This window comes from Ambystoma mexicanum, chromosome 2q, assembly GCF_040938575.1.
Source record: "Ambystoma mexicanum isolate Mex_15411 chromosome 2q, UKY_AmexF1_1, whole genome shotgun sequence".
Classification (NCBI taxonomy): domain Eukaryota; kingdom Metazoa; phylum Chordata; class Amphibia; order Caudata; family Ambystomatidae; genus Ambystoma; species Ambystoma mexicanum.
Genome location: NC_090924.1, coordinates 790,613,606 through 790,634,431, shown reverse-complemented (window position 1 = coordinate 790,634,431; position 20,826 = coordinate 790,613,606). Strand labels below are relative to the sequence as shown.

General features: G+C 46.0%; 1 protein-coding gene across 3 annotated transcripts in view; it reads right to left on the bottom strand.

The window, feature by feature from the left end:
- PFKP (phosphofructokinase, platelet) overlaps nt 1-20,826 on the bottom strand; it is an 882,344-nt gene that overhangs the window by 814,044 nt on the left and 47,474 nt on the right. For all 3 annotated transcript variants that reach the window (XM_069648018.1, XM_069648019.1, XM_069648020.1), the window contains exon 2: nt 9,820-9,893. In XM_069648018.1, coding sequence (XP_069504119.1) covers nt 9,820-9,893 — 74 coding nt within the window. The remainder of the gene's footprint in view (nt 1-9,819; nt 9,894-20,826) is intronic.

The window sequence follows — 20,826 nt, the reverse complement described above, 5'->3', positions numbered from 1 at the left end:
GATATATCAATGCCTTGGAAGTGTACAGCACTCTAAAAGGCGTTAAGTGAGAGCTTTCCTGTGGTCAAGTTTTTATTTTCCTAAATAGTTGCTGCACATCCAGCTCTTGCAAGGATAAATCCCTCTTCGCCTTCCATCTGCGGCCCTGCAGAGCGGGCTCTGAATGCCGACCCCACCCCTTACCTGATTCAGAGCAAGGACAAGGAAGGATGAAGGGAGGCTCCTGACCGTGACCTACGTGCAGGTCAGCCCGTGCCTCTATGGCGTTATATGTAGGGAGAAGATGTCAACGCAACTGCCCAAGTGTAAGTGTTTAAAAAAGTGAATTTTCGTGTAACTGTTTTGTGCAAGAGTTGCAGTGCTGTTTACATGTGTGATGTGAGCACCTGTTTATGTACACGTGTGAATGTGCATGTGGATTTGGATGTGCCAGCACGTGTGTACATATGTGTTAGCGCGAATGTGCATGAATGCGTTTGAGTGAGATTTGAGTCTGTGCAGGAAGGTGTGTGTGATTTTGATGAATACTGAGAAGACCTGAGGGATTCTGAACAGAAGAAATAGTGGGGAACTACTGTGTGGGGGTTGGGTGACTGTTCACACCAACAAGGAAATGCGTTCGTAATTTCGCATTGGCATGGACATATTGCTGGCATTAAGGCCGAAGATAAGGGAGTGTTCTTACTTAGAGATGCTTGCCTATAGTTTTACAGCCTGCACGGACATGTTTTTGTGTATTGGCGAGGCAACATTACTGACATTATCAGCAAAGCCAATCTGGGATAATGGGCAATAGTGGCACAACATGCTTGGACATGTTATCATACATTGGCATGGCAATATTACTGGCATTACGAGCAAAGCCACTGTGAATGTTCTTGCTTGGTGAGACAGATTATAGTGGCACAGCCAGCACAGACATGTTTTCATACAGTGACATGGCAATATTACAAGCATTGTAGTCAAAGACAACATACCTTTTCTTACATGGGAATGCAGTGAAACATTGGCACTGCCATCATGAAGCTGTCTACCTACGGCATTACTAGCATTATGGGCAAAGTCAAGAAGAGGGTGTTCTTACTTGGGGATACTGGCATATATTGGCACAGGCAGCATGAAAATATCTGCTTATACTTACAGACTACTAGCATAAATTGTGGGCACAACCAGCATGAACATTTCTTCTTGCACTGCCAGAATACTGTGATATGTTGTATACAAAAGCACCATGCAACTGTGTCAGAAAATGTGCCTGTGCACTATTGGCAACCTGGCATCTATTGGATTATTTTTCAGTTGTGACCCAAAAAAAACAATTGTAAATTGCATAGCTTTTTAGCTAATTTATCCCCAAAAAGTAAACTGTTATATGTGCCATTTTAATCTATTATTTTAACACATTTCTACACCTGGTTACTTAGACCCATTAATGGAATATATTCAAGGCCCTCCAAAGAAAAAAATGACCAGCTTGCACTGCGACTAGGTGATGTTCAAGATGGAGAGTTGCATATCTTCAGGGCCCAGTCTTCAAAAGTATAGTTCAGAGTTTGCTTCTTTTAAAAGTTGGTATCTATAGATGTAGGTCTTACATGTGAGACTAAAGTTCAAATATTGCCGCTGAAAAATGTGACAGGTGATGCAAGAAGTAACATTCAAAACGAAAAACGCAAAACAGTTTAACAGATAAAGCACTAGTGCCCACATCAAGGAAATTAAACAATACACTAATGAGCAAGATTAATAACTGGAAATGGCTAAAAGCCAAAAACAAACAACAATTCTGCAATGTGGGATAAAATAGGGAAACCGTTTAATAGGAGGTTAGGGATAGGATCCTAGAATAAATTCTATTAGAGAAACCTATTAAAGTTTATAGCAGTAGAAAACAAAGAAGTTACGCGGTCCCCAAAATGACTTCACAAGTTCTTCTCAATTAGGTTTTTTTTCGAAGTTCATCTTTTCATGCTTAGAATTGTTTATATATTCCTCTTGCCCATCTTCCTCAAAACAAGAAGATAATATTGGAGTCTTCACCTACCACTGAATACGTAACATTTCCTGAATTGAAGGGTGTTATTATCAACAATCATTGGTACTAAAATGTTGGACCGTATTTTAGGCATCATTACAAGTTTGCCGGTGCTTAAATAACGTGCCAGTATTTCTGTATACCGGCACGTTTCTGCACCGGCAAACTATAAGTTTGCCAGTGGCGGGGCCTGATTTACCTCCAGCCAAGAACTGGAGGTAAGTCAGGCACCCCACCGACAAAAAACGTCCGGCACTGTTATATCCTATTGGACTCCATGGAATGGGGACTAACCACCCTTGCCCATTGTCCATGAATTAACCAAATGTGAAATGTCCAGAGAGAAAAAAAAACTAAAGTTATTTGACCGAAAATGACTTTCAGTTTTCCCTACCGTGGACATTTTTGACAACCACATTCCCCCATCCCTTACTTACCTGTGGCGGGACACCTCTCCTTGTGTGCTGCCATCTCCTGCAACCCTCTGCAATGCTGGTTCCCTTCACTTACTTGAATGGGAGCTGGCGCAGCAGGGTCCTCTTTTTTTCAACTTTATTTCATCAGGAGAGGGGGACAGCCCGCAACCTCTGATGGCATGACAGTGAACAAGGATGCGAGGGACACGCCCGCAGGCCCCCCTAGCCTTGTTCACTATAATGCCACCGAATGGGGGATTTATTTGACATTTTGGCTGTATGTAATTTTTGTACAGCTGAATTTTGAACAAATCTCCCATTCGTTTTTTTTCCCCCAACACATATATGGATTCCACCCTTGCCGGCACTTGTAATCTGCCGTTAATTCTGGCAGACCAAGTGCCGGTAACGGTAATTCCCTTTGGTGGTCTCCCACCGGATTTACCGGCGGGATACCACCCAACATGCAATGAAGCCCTTTATCCTATTTGGAAATACTTCTTATAAACATCTTAACCGAAGAAGGTAGAGGGGAGCTGTAAGTAACCAGAGTCACTCAGTTCAGTCACCCCAAATCCTCCTAATCAGACACAACTCCCTACTATCATCATAAAAGTGAACCTAGAACAGCCACACACGCCACCCAAATGGATAACAATAGTACAGGACGTCCACTTTTAGCCCAATCGGATACTGGAACTTTATCTGTTCAGCCTAACCTTGAATTCCAATAAAAGAACTCCTCAGGAGCCCGCCAAAGTACCTCTCTCTCCCAACTAACCAACTAATTTTTAAATCCACTAGCACCTGTACTCTACGTCCACGACGCTACACAGCAGCTGTATGGTTTCTAACACTACCTCAACAAGATTAACCCTACAGAGCTACTCAGAGCTCACTGCATGACCCAGAGCATTTTTAGTCCTATCATAATCAGCAACGTTTCTGATGTTGGAGCACATGCAGCTAATGAATTTCCAGTTCTTCCCTCTGGATAGAACACACAGACCAGTATCATTTCCACAAACCATGCAGAATCATGCCGCCACATAGGATTTAGGCACTTCTGGGTTGTACTCATCAACCCCACAAATGTTGCACCTGACTCTCCTTCTACTCCATGAACGCCCACACTTTTTATAGAACTATTGTCATGTGATATGTCTCTCGTATTTCTTCGAACTACTCTTAGTGTAATGAGTGGAGTCTCCAGGCGGCTCCCTCCAGTCAAATGCCAATTCCCTGATCCTTGCATTACACATGGTGTACAATCTATCTATTTGAAAGAGAGAGATAGACAGGTGGATAGGAAGACCGGGTTTGACAGTGGCAAAGTGAAAAAGATAAATGCAAGCAGTCTACACAGGCCAGCGGTATGAGTGTGGGAGGAGACCATCATTTGTTGCCTTCTAAATCTTTGTTATGCCTTTCACGTCATCTTATGCCTTTTCCATGCCTTGCAATGCCATGTTATGCCTTGTTGTATGTGGCTTCTTGATGGCTGACCCCCTCACTAAACTGCTCTCCATTCTACTTTATTCTGCACTACTTGCAGGTCCCCCATATGATTCTGCCTATAGGTTTCCCATTGATTGTGTCAAGCTGCAGTTGCATTTCAAGGGGTCTCACTGTGATTCTGCCCACTGGGACTTCCCCATATGTCCTAATTTTGCTCTCTTGTATCCCGCTTTAATTGTGACCTACTGTGGTTTTGCTCCTTCGTTTACTGTCATAATTTTGTCCTGCTGTGATTTTGTTTTGTGTTTCCCCACTGCAATTCTGCTCATAGGTGTCCCTACAAAAGTGTTCCCCTGAGCAATGTGCTTCACTATGGACTTGCTATCCACTGCTTCCAACTCCAATATGTATTTGTGTTTGTATTTGATTTGGTTTATATTGCACTTCGCCAAAGCATTGAATATAAGAAGAGAAGTACAACTTAAATGGACAAGTGCATTGCTTAATCAGTTCAAGAGGAAGACAAAGTTAGAATATGGTCTTTAGATGGGAGTGAAATAGAAAGAACGGAAGAGAGAGCCTTTATCACAAGTGGAAGTTTATTCCAGTGTTTTGGGGCAAGAGGAGAGAAAGAGCAAAATACAGACTGAGCACACAGAGCCTGAAGGACAGCTAAAAGAAACTGAGATTAAGATATACAAATACATTTAGCAAAGTACATGTAAACCAGAGAGGAGAGATAGGGAGGAGCCATAGCATAAAGGCACTTGATGACAAGACAGAGAAATTAAAAATTAACCAATTCTCAAAGGTCAGCTGGAGAAGAGAAGTCAGTGAGGGGAGCAAAGAAACATGTGAGGAACAAGCACAAAATCATTGGTGTAGAAGTGATGAGAAAGACCAAAAGATAGCGCAATCATTTATAGGAAAAGGGGAAGGGACCCAGGATAGAGCCTTGGGAAACCCTGTATTGAAAAGGGACAGTTGATTTCCCTGGCCAGCAAGATAAGAAGATAACCATTCGTGAACAGTCTCTGTGAGATCACAAAACAAACGTGTGGAAAGGAGAGTAGGATTACTAAAAGAACCACAGCAGTGAAAATAGAAAATGCTAAATAAAATAGTTCTAAAAGTGCCTCCCAAAATATGGTGGTCTATGCCATCTGCTATTTACAGGTGGGGCAGTGGGAAATCTGGCATGGTTTACTGGATTCCAATCCTGTTTGATCATCTTCCTCTCAAGGAAGCACACAAGAGATCTCATCTAATTTGAGAAAATGTTACCTATTATAAGCCGAGTTGTCTTAGCTCAAAAATATAGCTAGAAAATATAGCATCGGATATTTTGCTTTGAGCTGTTTTAAACTGAAAATCTTCCAGGAGAAATAGCTGGCCGGTATGTGCCCCACCAGTAAAAGCTAGGTTAGTACAGTTAAGAGCTGGGTGTGTTTCTGACAGCTTTACATTTACTCCAGAAACAGAATCCATACAAATGAAACAGTATGAAGGGTATTTCAAGCACCACTTTAAGAATTTAATTTCATAGACAATTTAGACTTTAGCCCTAGGTTTTGCATAAAGCAGAAGTGCACCTAAGAATCTGCACAACAATCGACTGGACCTATTTGAAGCCTGCTCATCTTCTTTTTGCAGTTACAACATGTATTGAATCCCGCAGAGACAGATGTAGTGCATCCTGCATGATCTACTTCTCTTGTTTGAAAGGAATCAGAGCTTGGGGTATTTTGACACGTGGGTGCTGAAAGTTAATAATGCTGCCTGGCAAGCTAGAACGGTAACATTGATTTTATTAGGCTTTATGTACATTGACCACTACCTAATGTCACAAGTTGAACGTATCTTAATACAGTTATACACATCAGAATAAAAATGTATGTACTGGAAAAGCAAAATAATCCGACAAGAATTCTTAAACAGTATATATAGCCTACTGCACTACTTTAAAAGCACACATTAGAGGAATAACTCTCCCAGGCTCTGTCTAAAATAACCCCTTAACCTTCTGCCATTATCTCATTTTGATTCACGATAGACCACAAGAAAATCCCCTGAGCTAAACTGAGCAAAGGAAGGGCGGATTGTGATTCGTAGGTATGCTATACAAGTAGTATGTGCCCATTGGCAATTGGTCCCTCAGTTACCTTGAAGATTCTTCCATTTGCGACATGGGGTGACGCCTATTTTCACCATAGTTCTAAAATTTGGATAGCCTTTCAAATATATGATCAAGAAATATTTTAAGCAAAAAGACTGCCTGCCAACACTTGAGCATTCACTGTCTAAACTGAATCTACAGAGCCATGTTTATCATTTATCATTCGCGCCTTGAAACACTTGTGTATAGGCGCGTTATATACCATATCATATCATTTGCACTAGGATTAGCAATGGCAGGATAATCCAGTGAAAATTGTCATTTACTAGAATATTCTCTGATCCCTTCTTGGTATTGTATTTGGTTTGCTCATTCTTTTTTTTAACGAAAAATAATAATGTGTAGTATATAGTTGCAATAACCCTATGTTTTTCCATGACATGTGAACGAGATGGGCGTGGCCATGCTCTGAGCAGTAATCTTTGTTCCAAGCTCCCCTGCCGACAAAGGATCCTGCAGCAAATCCTACTCCATAAGCCTCACCTTGAGATTCCCAAATTGGTGCAAAGAGTAACTGTATCTAACATGCACCAGGAAATAGGGGCAGCAGGGCAGATCCCTTGGGCCTGATAGGGAACCCCTGTGTCAGAGATGCAGCTGGCATTGGACAATATTAAGTTGGTGACCTTAGAGTGAGTAGCTCGAAGGTGATGCTCTTCAGTGGCCCCATCAGGTAGCGAGCTGGGAGATGTAACACTGCATCAGAATGCCCACAGTTGTAACGTAGCAACACTGCCATTGGCACCAGTAGGGTAGCGAACATTGTAACTCTGGTTATGCTGTACCTCATTTGCCTTCTCCCAGGATGGTGGTGGTCCTGCTGTAGTGAGGGTGACTATGGCTCTCAGGCACTCATAGCCCCACTCATTTTGCAGTCAAATAGTTGGCAAGGCTGGAGAGCTTCTCTCAGGTGCTCTGGTGCCTAAACTGCATCGCTGGTGGCATCAACAACAGAAGCAATGTGAGAGGTGCGAGGGATCAGTAGCCACCACAAATATCCTAAAGCATGCCCAGCCACTGTACCAGCTTTACCAGGATGTTCAGGGACGTCATAGGTTTACGTTGTCTTGCAGGGACCTGCACCCCAACTCTAACCCACCAACAGTGTTGTAAGCACTAGAGAGAGTACATTATTGCCTGTCTGGCAGGGCTCTAATCCATTTGACCATTCCCAAAAAATGGTGGCAGTACTGCTGGAGTGAGGACAACACTGACACCCAAGGGTTTGTAGTCTCAAGTTTCCTATTATGTCTTCTGTAGGAAAATAGCAAACTAGACCAGTGAGCCCATGAACTTCTACGGGTGTTGGATGTGACAATGAACTTAACTCAGTTCTCCCGTTGATGTCATCCATACATTCATTATTTCAGTATTTCATTAATTATGTCATTGCTAATATAATGTATGTGCTCATGCGCTGAGCTATAGTCTATTTCGGACAACGTATTCCATAAAACATCTTACAAAACAACAAAAATCACATTCAAGTAAAACATATCAAGATCAGGAATATATAGAGGATGGAGTCCATAGAAATACAAAGTGCAAAATGTCAACATTTCATAACCATCCTAGTTTTCTTTAAATTGATATCAGCAAGTTCAAAGCAACCTAGGAAGTCATTCCGACCCTGGCGGTAAGGGGTTAATGGCACCGGTAAAGGTGCTGGAGCCGTCAACCCCTTACCGCCTCATTATGAGTTCTGCTCGCGGGACCCGCTAAGGACGACTGGTAAAACCAGGCGTCCTTAGCGGGTCCCGCGAGCAGACCAGGGTGCTAACAACGGGCCCGTTATTAACGGGCCCGTTGTTAGCACCCTCCCCATTCCCATTGAGCCCTATGGGGGCTCGAATGGGAATGGGGATGTACCGGGTCCGGGTTCCTTGAATAAGGAATTACCGGGCCCTCCAAGGTCGGAATGGCCCGGTAATTCCTCATTCAAGCAACCCGGACCCGGTTCCCGTTATGGGGGTAGCCATGCCGCTCGGAATGACCCCCCCTAGTCTTAAAAACATTAAAATAGTTAAACAATTGAGTCGACGAATGGTAGCCTCCATTTAGTGAGGAAATAAAGTGCTAGTGTTCATGAGCAGTACATCAACAGTCACCTATCAAATAGCATTATTCACAAGTAACACAGAAACTGTATTTTAAAATCTATTGTCCTACTAATTTTAAGAATCTTTTCCTCCTGTTTCTTGCATAAAATAGGAAATCAATAACTGCGTATCTGACGTCAGGAAAGACCTCACTTTTGCACACAGTCTCCGCAATAGCTAAATCTCTAAAGGCCTGGGCACAGAGGCACGTTTTCAGATTCCTCAGCCTGCTTATCGAATAGCCAGAGCATAGGAATAGGAAGTGTTGAAGATGCTCCACATTATTATTGCAAAATGGGTATTTATCTGTGTTAACATCATTCCATCTTGCTGTCAGACTTGCAAGAGGTAGAATTCCTAATATTAACTTAAGGAAAAGGAGATGGGCTAATGGCTTTGCAGTAAGCATTGTATAGTTTTCCATACCAATATCTTTTTTTAGCAACAACTATGATGGCCCAGTCGCTAGCATGAGCGTATTGTCTATAAAACATTTTAACCACAAACTCTTTAAAGCAGTGGTCCCCTGCTCTTTACTATTCTTGGTAATGTAGATAGACTGAGCCAGAGATTTTACAGGTCTAGGCTCCTCAGCCAAACCTCGATGTGTTTAAACCAAGGGAGGCTTCCGGCCCTTTACGAGTTAAAACGTCAAGGGTTGTGGACATTTCCAATAGCTGCCGAGTTTCCTGGGTTTTGTTGTGATACTTTGTTTCACCTCACTGAATTTCAAGCGTTTTGTTATGCTATATCTTACCCCACCTCTAGCAGGAAATAACCATGGCCCACTAGCCATGCTCTTTGGTTCACACAGTGGCCGTCTTCGTCCGTGGCCCATGCCACTTCGCGCCAATTGGGATGAAAGACCATGTTTGACTGGCTAGCCAATAGTGTATAACCTATGTTCGCCCACATATGTCATTGTCAAAGCTGTTTTGTACAGTGCACATTTGCCAATCATACAGATTAGTAGCGGTGTATCCTTGACAAAGGTGCATTAGATGCACAAATCAGGTACCCAATAGACAAGAGTATGGTGTGTGGATGCCTGGTGATGTGATTTGCCTGCATGTAAAAAGACACTGGGAGATTGTTAACTGTAACAAAATTGGATTGGGATAGGCTGTGAGATCAGAAGGGGAGGAGCACAAATGAAATCACAGCTCTGGTATTAGGTTTACCACACACCATGTGGGTGGGAGATACCCATTCAAAAGAGTCTAGATTGGGTGCAGGTTTGAGGGTTGGGATTACCTTAATGTTGGTGTATCTGCAAGTAGTGCTTGGAATTGGAGATGCTGGAGAAGTGTTTCCGCACAGGTGCATGCACAATCATTCTGTGCATTCAAGTCAAGCAGGATGGCCAGTGGAGCCACTAGACAGAGGAAGAGTTAGATGGAGATGCCGCAGGCTAATTTACAGGATACGTATGTTTGTGCCTACATAGCAATTGCGACATGAAGAACTGTCAGATTTACCAATAGTTAATAGATAGATGAAATGAGTGGGCTGTAGAATATCCTGCATATTCATTGCCAGGTTTTACAGAAAATAGACACATTCTGAAGCGTTCGTTATAAAACTACTTGGGAAATAAAATAAAAGAGCGTACCCAGTGTATGAGCGCCAACTCACCTCGTAAATGAAGTACACTTTGGCTTCTACGTAAATCCCCATACGTACGACTGCACGAACAGCAGCATTCATCCCTGCAGATATATAAGATGGTAATGTTAATAGTTTTTAAAACTGCATCAGTCACCACCGTAGTGGTCTAACAGTGGAATATTGTGGCAGGGGTATCCAGACCTTTGTGGGAGAATAGAAAAGGGCAGCAGAGGAGGGGAAGGGCAAAGGCGAGAAATGTTAAATGCACATGATTTATTCGTGCCATGCTGATGCAACTTTAGTAAATAATGATAGTGACAAAATGTCCTACAATTACTAGCAAAGTACGGAGCATAGAAGGCATGGAAAAAGCATTTAATTTCATAAATATAAACATCACCTTTTCTATTTTAAGCTATAATTATATTGTGACTTGTACTTCAGAAAACAATTGCTTCTCATGACAACAGTGATTGGCAGGGATCAGGACAATAATGATGCCACTTATTTTGAAGCATCTACTTAACTTCATGTACCTGCTACAATTATCATTGTAGCAAAAATGTATGCAGTGACGGAGATCCTAAATCTCATGAGCAGATATGTGTATGATGAATGTCAGAATAATCCCTTAAATATTGTGCATGACTTACATGTAGGTTGCCAAAACAAATAGTTTGTCTAAATAGAAAAGCATCGACTTTCTAGCAACAAGGACTACACATTGACACACAAGATCTGGCAATCACCAATTATCAATTATTTGACACATTTTGTTTTTAACGTGCCTTTTTGCCTTCTGAAATTTCTACATGAAACATTTAGCTCACATTGAAAAATTATTCCACGCTACACAATGTTTGAATGTGTGGGATCTGTAAAATATCCTGTAATGTGAAGGGACACCCTCGTCATTCCATGGAGAGGGCCTAGATTAATAAAGAATATAATAGTTTAAAAGGACATATGATGATGACTAAAATCATAGTCTCCAGTTCCTGGCATACATGAATTCATCAGTTCACGACGTTACGTATTAGTCATTTCTTTGGTGCTCTGAACTGCTTCTCTTTCTTTTCCAGTGATACATTACTGCATATGGGTATGTTTACATTTATATATTGTAATTCATTGAAAAAACGTTGTTAAAGGGACGTTATGGCTAAATTGCGCTAATGAAAACCTATCAAATTCAATGAAAAAACTTGGTGAAGTTGCGCTAATACAAAGTATCAAATTCAGTGAAAAAACTTTGTTAAGGGGACGTTATGGTGTAGTTGCACTAATAAAAACCTATCCATATTATGGTTACAAGTAAAATCGAAAAACCCCAGACATTTGCCAATTATGCCAGTTATGGTAAGCTAAGCAAGCATAACGTGTGCCACCACTGTGCACTGCTAAAACTAACACCCATGACATCAAAGATGACATCACAAATGTTATGACATTATGGTGTCACAACTTCACCATAATATCCCCTTAACAACATGTTTTCACTGAATTTGATAGGTTTTTACTAGCGCAACTTAATCATAACAGCCCTTTAACAAACCTATTTCATAGGTTTTTACCAGGAAACCCTTAATTTGTATAGATGTACCATGCAACATACTGAACCCCCTAGCCCCATGCTAGTAACCACAGGGTCTGCGGACTATGCAAGTGTTTGTGGAGCTCGGGTAGCATCGACACTGGCCAAAAGCTCAGGGGTTGTCTTACATTGTTGTAACGTGCATCAAAGACACTGAACAGGTTTAAAGAACAACACATAAGCAAATTACAAGGAAAAATGAAGTAGGTCTACAAACTCTGTACTTATGAAAGCAACAGTACAATTGCATAGGGTGTGCAACATAATGGAATGCACCAAGAAGAAAATAATCTGGTACACAGTGCAGTTTAAAAAGTAAAAAGTAAGATAATTAATACACATTGCTTGACATGTACCTGGCACATAGTTTGTTCTTTAACAGTACATACAGGAAATGAAGGGAATGCCCCAGAAGCAGCAGCTCCTCCACAAGTCCATGAGCACATGAGCACATAGAAAACCAAAGTAAAAGTGTACAAAATCCACTAGTGAGCAAGGAGGCAGAACTTCACCAATTAATGAACAGTTTTGGTAAAGAGACATATATTGAACAATATCAAATAGCACTGCCCCACCTGCACCTATACCCCTTTCCCCTGTCCCAGCCAACCATCCCCACAAATTCCCTGTAAGCAAAGACATTAAGATGAGACCTCACTCCCTTCCTCCCCTGATGCCCAGCCTGTGAAAAACCCCAATTCCCCTGTATATGTCTCCATTTCTGCTACCCCTTCCCTTTCCTAATTGTGTGCATTTATGTGTATAAATAAAGTTCTATGTGTATACTGTTACTGTGTGTGTGTGTGTTTTGGAGTCCGCGGAGTGCGTGACTGTACGGGATGTCCGCAATTAATCAAAATGGAGATGTCCTGCGGACACTGGGCCTGTCCGGAAAGTCTGCATCCAAAAATGGAGGTGTGAGTAGGACTCCGCACCTGTCCGTCATATCCGCAAAGTTGTGTCGTACCTTTAATTAGTTCGGGGACTTGACCCCTGTCCGGTGGACACTTGGAGGCATGCGCATCTCTCCCCCAGAGTTCTACGAACATCGTGCCTATTCGGCATGTCTGCATAGCAGTGACATACTTTAATTAGTTTGGGGACCCCACCCATGTCCGTTGTACACCTGGGTGCATGCGCATCTCATGCTCTGTGCCCTACGCACAACACGCCTGTCCAACATGTCTGCAAAGTTGTGGCATACTTTTAATTAGTTCGGGGATCCCAACCCTGTCCGGCGGACACTTGGGGGCATGCGCATCTCTCCCCCCCCCCCCGAGTCCTACGAACATCTTGCCTATCCGGCATTTCTGCATAGCGGTGACATACTTTAATTAGTTCACGGGGCCCCATGCATGTCCCGCGGACACCTACACACATGCGCATCTCAGCCCCTGGGTGCTTGGGTGCTACGAACACTGCGCCTGCTTGGAACTGTCCGCTGTATGTGTCACACTTTTAATTTGTTTGGGGACACCAACCCTGTCCGTAGGACACCTATGCGCATGCGCTCCACGGATCCCCTGCAATAGGTGTCCTGCGGACAGCAGTCCCCTTCGCTAATGTCTGCAACGTCACCATGTGACTGCACCCATGCTGAGCGTCGGCCCTTACTCGCGAAAAGAGTCCGGCCCCCCAAACAGCAGAATCCTAGGTGTTTTGATGTGAAACTTCACCCTTGCAGAGGTCCCAGACCATGGCCCCAGCCATCTGGACACTTTTTGAGCCCAGCTTGGGGTTCGAAGTGGCCACGGAGCGCACGGCTGTCTGCAAAGCCGCTCTCCAGGACCCCTATAATAGGCCACACCCCAGTGCTGCTCCTCATTTTGTTTTTTTTGTATTTCCAGAACAGAGCACTTGCGATCATTGGCATTCCATTGCTGAATTACTTGGCTACAATTGGCATTGCTGACCAGGACTACTGCTGCAGGTAGCTGTTCAGCTATTTTGCACATTGCTGTGTTCCTGCTGTTTTGCAGATTGGTCATTCCTGGTTCCAAACTACTTTTTCTTGGAAAATGGCAGCCATGGCTACCTCTGCTGTTGCCTCTGCCTCAGCACCATCCCCACCACCACCACCACAACCTTCCCAAGGGCCTGGGGAGGGGAACAGGCATGAGGGTGCAGAGGAGGAAGAAGAGGAAGACGAGAATGAGGTAGTAGAAGTCCCCGCTACCTGCTGCCGACTTGAGTCTTGGGTGTGGAGGCTTTTTACCACCGTTGGTGGTAAGCCCAAGGCTAGTGTGCCCATGGTTCACTGCAATTAGTGTGTAATGGTACTGAGTCACGACAAACCTGGGCTGTACAATTATGGGACTACCTCCATGTGGCGACACATAAGATCCAGCCACAAAGAAGCAGTTCGGAGGATCATCCCCTTCAAACAGGGTAGTAGGTTGAGTTCCACTGAAGCATCCTCGACATCTGCTCCTTCACCACACGGGACACTCCTGTGGGGCAGAGGATTCCCCCAACAGCCTTGCAGGCCTACGCACGGCAGTAGATCCTTACCTTTCAAAGGTTACTGTTTTGTGTGTGTACTGCGACGCAGTACTCTGCAAGGGTGAGCAGTTCCGGAGTGGTTTTGAGGCTGTGATCCCGAACCAAGAATCAAAGTGCCCCCTACCTCATTGAGGCGCACCCAACATCTTCCTCACCCCATCTGCCCTTTCTTATCCCCGTGGTTGGTGCCCCTTCCCTGCCCTCCCTACCCTTCCCTCCCTTGTGCGTTGTGTTCCAAAAATACGAAACAATTCACCCAGAAATAAAATCGACAAAAAAGGCTCTTTTCCGAGGCGCCTTTCACAGTTCAAAAATAGAAGTGCCAATGAAATGGCGCAGGCCCTGTGCAGTCCGTGAAGTCCGCGGACAGCGCGGTAGTCCGTAGACTTCCAAAGGCATGCAGGGGGTGGCAGCATGTAAAACATTGCACTCTTCTCAGAGAGAAAGTTGTGGATCTGAAAACAGCCTTTTTGATTTTTGTTTTTCTTCTTGGAAGTTTTTAAGTGGCCAACACCTACTGCACAAATGCTTGCTATACTTGCAAGAACGGCTGAAAAGCATTTTGGACATTGCCCAAAATAAGGTGATTGCCAGCACCAGTAAGATGGACGCCATCTCTGTGGAAAATGTTGGTGCTTCGAATGTAATGTTTTCATTGTGGAAGGAAGACATACTAACATCTCGCAAAGATGCGCAAACAGCCTTGTTGACATTGCACCTGGCTTTCTCCATTTGCAGACCAAATGATGAAGAGTGCAGCCACATCTGTCTCTGGGCAATGCGCATAAATGGCGCGAGAGTTTGGAAACATGTCCATGACTTTCCCCAACTGCCACCTTCAGCGCAAACTGCAGAGAGATTCCAGTAACATGGCCTAAACTGTTCCCTCCACAATGAACAATAATAATGGCTGGATGGTGCTGCGTCACCAAAGTGGCACAATGAGGAAGCATATCTGGCCACTTCATGCCACGCACTCCATACCAGTGCACATCCACATGAGTTAATCCAAGATGTGCAGCCAGTCCACAGTGCTCTGCATACACCTGCAACCAGTGTATCCACGTGTCCCCCAAAATCCACACACTTGGCCTCCTGAAAGACACAGCCATAGCCATAACCATAACCATAACCATATGCACTCTTCTCAGCAAACAGGCCTTCTGCCCATGCACCCAAGAGTCTAGTAGCTGGTCACAATCACCACAGCATAATACAGCCATACGCCCAACAATCTGTACACTTGCCACAATCCACACACATAAGCCAGCCACCTGAGGCCCTGTTCACTTCTGTCCACATACTACTACAGTACATGCAACCAGTCAGCACACTCTTGGGTGCAATAGGCCAGCCGCCTTAGGCCCTGTCCACGTCCCTACACATACTATTACAGTACTTCAACCAATGGGCAGACTCTTGGACTCTCCGGCCATGCACCCAAGACTGTAGTAGCTGGCCACAATTACCACCCACTGTACAGACTATCATACACCCAAACGTCTTGGGGCACTCCAATAAGCCACCTGCCACACACCCTGTCCACTTCTGTACACCAACTTTTACACTACCTGTAGCTAGTGGGAAGACTCTTGGGTGCATCGCCTCCGGCCATGCTCCCATGACTCTAGTAGCTGGACACAATTACCACAGCATAATACAACCATGCACCCAAGAATATGCCTAGTGGTCACAACCCTCGGGACAATCCAATAGGCCAGCTGCCACACACCCTATCCACTTCTGTTCACATACTATTACACTACTTGCAGCCAGTGGGCAGACTCTTGGGTGCATGGCCTATGGCCATGGTACGACGTCCTTTCATCGCGGGATGTTTTTTCACTGGGTGTTTTACTGCAATTATTTGGGCCAAAAAAACTCATCGAATTTCTTTGGGGGGGGGTTGAAAAAATATATATATTGGGTTTGGGTGTTCGAGGATATATAAAAAATTTAAGGGGAAAACGGATTGGGGTGAACCCCCCCAAAATAAAAAAATAAAAAATTCGATTTGTTTTTTCGTAAAACAATCTGTGGTAAAAAAGCCCACGAAAAAATATCCCGCAATGAAATGACATGGAACCATGGCCGTGTACCCAAGAGTCTACTAGCTGGTCACAATCACCACAACATAATACAGCCATGAACCCAACAATCTGTACACTGGGCACAACCCACACACATAAGCCAGCCGTCTGAGGCCCTGTGCACTTCTCTACACATACTATTACACTACTTGCAGCCAGTGGGCAGATGCAATAAAGACAATGGGCCTCATTACGACCCTGGCGGAAATCGGAAAACGATGGCGGAAATGCAATACCGCCATCGATTAGCGCTCGGTGCGACTATGACCCATCACCGCAAAGTACGAAGCCATTAGCGACACCGTAGTGAACGCCAACGCTAACTGCACCAAGTACGCGCGCGCGCGCCATGCCAAACCGTAAATACCACCATGGCGCAAGGGTACGCAAATTCCGACCCTAGCGGACATGTACCTAACGCCATCAAGCATGGCGGAAAGTACCATTCCGCCATGGTGAGAAGTACGGCATCGCGAATCAACCGTAAACGGCCCCACTGAGTGCCTGTACACTGCTCCCTGCCCACAAAGTACAACTCCCCGTAGGTGCAATGAAGTCACAATGCAACCAGTGAAATGTACAAGTCACCCATGCATGCCAACGAACAAAAGAATCACAAGAGGGGCCAATGGGAGCTGCAGGGCACAGATGGCACGAATACAGAAGCCATTCCAATGGACATGACCACAGTCCCCCCCCCAGAAACGCACGCAAACACAGGCACCTGGGACCAGCAATATTCCGACAATCACATCATTCCACCAGTCCACCTGGCTGACCGGCATCTGTTACACAAAACCCAATCCCCCGCCCCTGAGCATGACAACATTCAAACAGTCATATTGGCAGCCCCCATCCCTGACCTCACTGGGCTCCGTAGGCAAACGCGCCCAGCACAGTACCACGCAACTAAACTCCGAAGCTGGAACCCAATGCAGATCTCCTCACAATACATCGCTCCCCAAATAGGAATATGCCACATCACTCACAAAGAAGAACGCTACACGGCCCATATCAGAATAGAAATTTAATGCACAACAAAATCACCAAGCCCATACAGCCATTAGTCCATGAACTCCAAAACACATATCACCATTGTGGGCTGCATCCGCAAGGAATGACCAGCTACTACTTGTGTGACGCCCTGTTCCATCATGGTACACATTCATTCACGTACGAAAAGGCAACATGGAAGCGCACAGAACCGCAGGGCCGTCCCAATGGGGAGGCACTAGTCCAGCTGAAAGGCCGAAATGTTGCTCCGAGCCACTAGTACTGCGTAAGGGCATGTGGCCCATTGGCGATCGTCCCATAAGATCGTAATGCTGCTCCACTGATTAACACGAAGCAGCAGGTGTCGGGAGTAAAAGCCATCTGCAGGAGTGGCATACAGATGGCAGTGGCAAAAGGGGAGGAGATACCTGTCAACCAAAAGAAAAGAAAAAGAACAGAATGGCCATCAGAACTACATTCGAACAACTCACTTCAATGATCACACTAAATCCACAGCCATATGCATGCTAGCCCACTCCAAAGGATCATCACCACCCCAAAACCACTTGCGACTCATAACCATCTATATCGAGGTGTAAACACCATCACAAACGAGTGTACCTGTGCATGCGTCTGTCAAACCAGATTCCATCAGATGGGAATGTTAACGTGCATGGACACAAGTGTCTGAAGGCGCGTCGAGACAGGGAGGGCTCAACAAGGCCAGATAGACGATGGTCCCACTATGGCAGCCCTGCATCACATAGCGCAGGGGAGGCGGATAGATTCCAAGAAGCCCTGTACATGGCAAACCCTGTATCAAATCACCTGCCCATGCATCCATTCATCATTCCCTCATCCCGGTATAAAAACGCCTGTATATTTACTCACATAACATTAGAAATTTCCATTGAGTCTGTGCAATATGCAGCCTGCAAAATCCACAGTGCCCCAGCCCGTAATTCCAGTGTTGTGAAGTAACATGTATTTGGGAACGTCCGGCCTCATCGCCCACGTCGCTATTGCGCATCCCAAACTATTCATATCAATCATTGCATCCTCGCCATGGCCCCTGTCTCAAGGACATTGAACAAAAGAACGTTATATTTGCAGTCAGACCTGTGGGCATCTCCTCGCCGCTAGCTGAAAACCGAAAGCGCTGCCCTTCGAATTCCTCATTTGCAACATCACGTCGAAAAGGCATCTGTGGCCGTTTGAAATCACAAATTAATCCATCTAGTGCGGCTGTGTGTGAAAATGGCAACTGCCTTCACCCACTAATGGGACGCCCCGCCCGTCGTTGCAACTCGGTACAGTGATGCATGAGGGCCCACCGTTACTCGAGTACTACGTTCCACTGACCCTTCACAAGTCTGTTCGCGACTGCAAAGATTGTATGTGAAACAATGGGACCATAGCCGAATGTACATATCAACAAATGTTACACGGCCATCGGGTACAAATACATGATTGCAATAGCAAGATGCCATTCCTCGAATTGCAGCGTTGTGTGCGGGACGTGCTCGCCCAAAGGGGAGAGCAGCTTGCACAGGTGGAATGAATCACCACAGGTGGAGGCCATACAGCCTGAAAACACATAAATTGCACACCCAGTCTCCTCCCACAACCACACCCACTCCGAAATGCTACCGGCAGGACTCGCGATGTTGGCCCTGGGGGACCTGATAGCACTGCAAGTACTCCAACTCCAAGAAGAAGACGAACACCAACTACAACCGGCCGCACGGAGGAGACGCAGGAGGAGGAGGAGGCCAAGGCAGGGCCAGCAAGGGCCGCCAGCACAGCCACTACCACCACGCAGGCAGGCCGCAATCCCACGCCTCCGAGCACATCCGTTCAACCTCACTGATGAGCAGATCCACACCCTCTACCGTTTGGACCGGGACACCATAGCCGCCATTGTGGACATGACACAGGCTGACCTTGTCAGAATGATAGATAGCCCAACCGCCATCCCACCCCTACTGAAGGTGGTGTCTGTACTCCACTTCCTGGCCACAGGCACCTACCAGCACACAGTCGGACAGTTGCATGGCATTTCTCAGCCACTGTTCTCACGGACACTATTGCAAGTGCTCGATGCCCTCCTGCAGCACGCAGACGACTACATCTCTCTACCACGCTCGGAGCAGGAAATTACCAACACAAAAGTGGGATTCCATGCACTTGCCGGCATACCGGGTTGCATTGGTGCCATCGACTGCACCCATGTGGAATTGGTCGTCCCACATGCCATGGAGGCCCAGTACCGCAACCGTAAACAATTTCATTCCCTGAATGTACAAATGGTGTGTGACTCCAACAGGATCATTACACATTGTTGTGCCAGATTCCCTGGATCAACCCATGATTCTATGGTCTTGAGGAACTCTACTATACCACGCTACATGGAGCGACACGCAGGGAACAGATCCTGGCTACTCAGTGAGTCTCATTTCATGCATGATGATGGGGGGTATGTGATGCGGCAATGACCTGGCAGGAAGGGGGCGGGGGGGTGTGCGTACGTAGCAATGGCATTCCACATCATACGTTTATCGTCCACATACAGGTGATGCTGGGTATCCACTGAAGAGATGGCTCCTCACACCAGTCCGGAACCCACGGGACCAGCATGAGGAGGACTACAACCATGCCCACTCACGTACCCGTGTAGTCATTGAACAGGCATTCGGCCTACTGAAGACTCGTTTCCGCTGCCTCAGCAGGTCTGGCGGGGCACTCCTGTACCGCCATGAGAAGGTTGCAAAGATGGTAATGGCATGTGTCATGCTCCACAACATGTGCGTACGTAGAAATGTGCCCATGCCCCCTGACGCAGAACTGCAAGCACCTGATGATGGTCATGATGAGGGTGGGGATGTGGCAGCACCTCAAGGAGTCTGCGAGGCACCGGAGGGCCGTGACATTCGTCAGCATGTCATTGATGCATGCTTCTAGCACTCACGCCTGGTGGCTGATACATGGACACGGGACTCGTGGCACTGTGTGTGTCTGGTACATGCACAATATGGACAGTACGCCTATGATGGCCTAGTACACAAAGATCATTGTCCACACATCTCATTGGTTGATCGTGCACTGTTTATGGCATATGTGATATCATGTTGAACACCCTATCGACCCGCCACCCAAGTGAGCCCAACACACCCCCTCCACCCTCCTACCTCCCCCCCGGACACCAGTGTCCAAAGATGCTCATTGTCAGTGGGCTGTCGCTATTGCAAGCCCCCTCTGCGGGTATCAGGGGCACCCCTGCCTGTGGAGTGCAGGTTCCTCCCAGATCTACGTTGGGGGCTGCCCTGGACGGAACTTGCAACGGATGATGTCTCTGCCTGCTCACGTCCATGCATGTCCCTAAGGGTTTGTGAGAGCTCAGTGAGCACACGGCGCACTGCGGCAAGTTCGGCACATACGTCTTTGGACGTCGCATGCAGTTCCCCCCTCAGGCTCTCGGTGCTTCTCTCCATTTGTGCCCTTAGTGTCTCTGTACTTCTCTCCATTTCTGCCCTGAGTGTCTCAGTTGATGTTTCTATGTCTGCCTTAGTGCGCCCACATTCATCGGCATGGTCCTTGAGGAGCGTGGCCAGTTGCTGCTGTTGCACGATTAACTGGTCGAGGGACTGTTGCCTCTGCTGGGCCATGGCCATTTGCGGGGGTGTCACAGAGGGGCTGTTGACCTCATGTTGCCTTGCCACAGGGCTTGTGGGGGATGGCCAGTCGTCGCCTTGTGGGTGCCCCTGCGTGGTATCCTCATGTTGTACGGGATGGGACAGACAGGGGGAATGGGACAGGTCATGGATGGATCTGACTTCGACATCCCCGTCTTCTGTG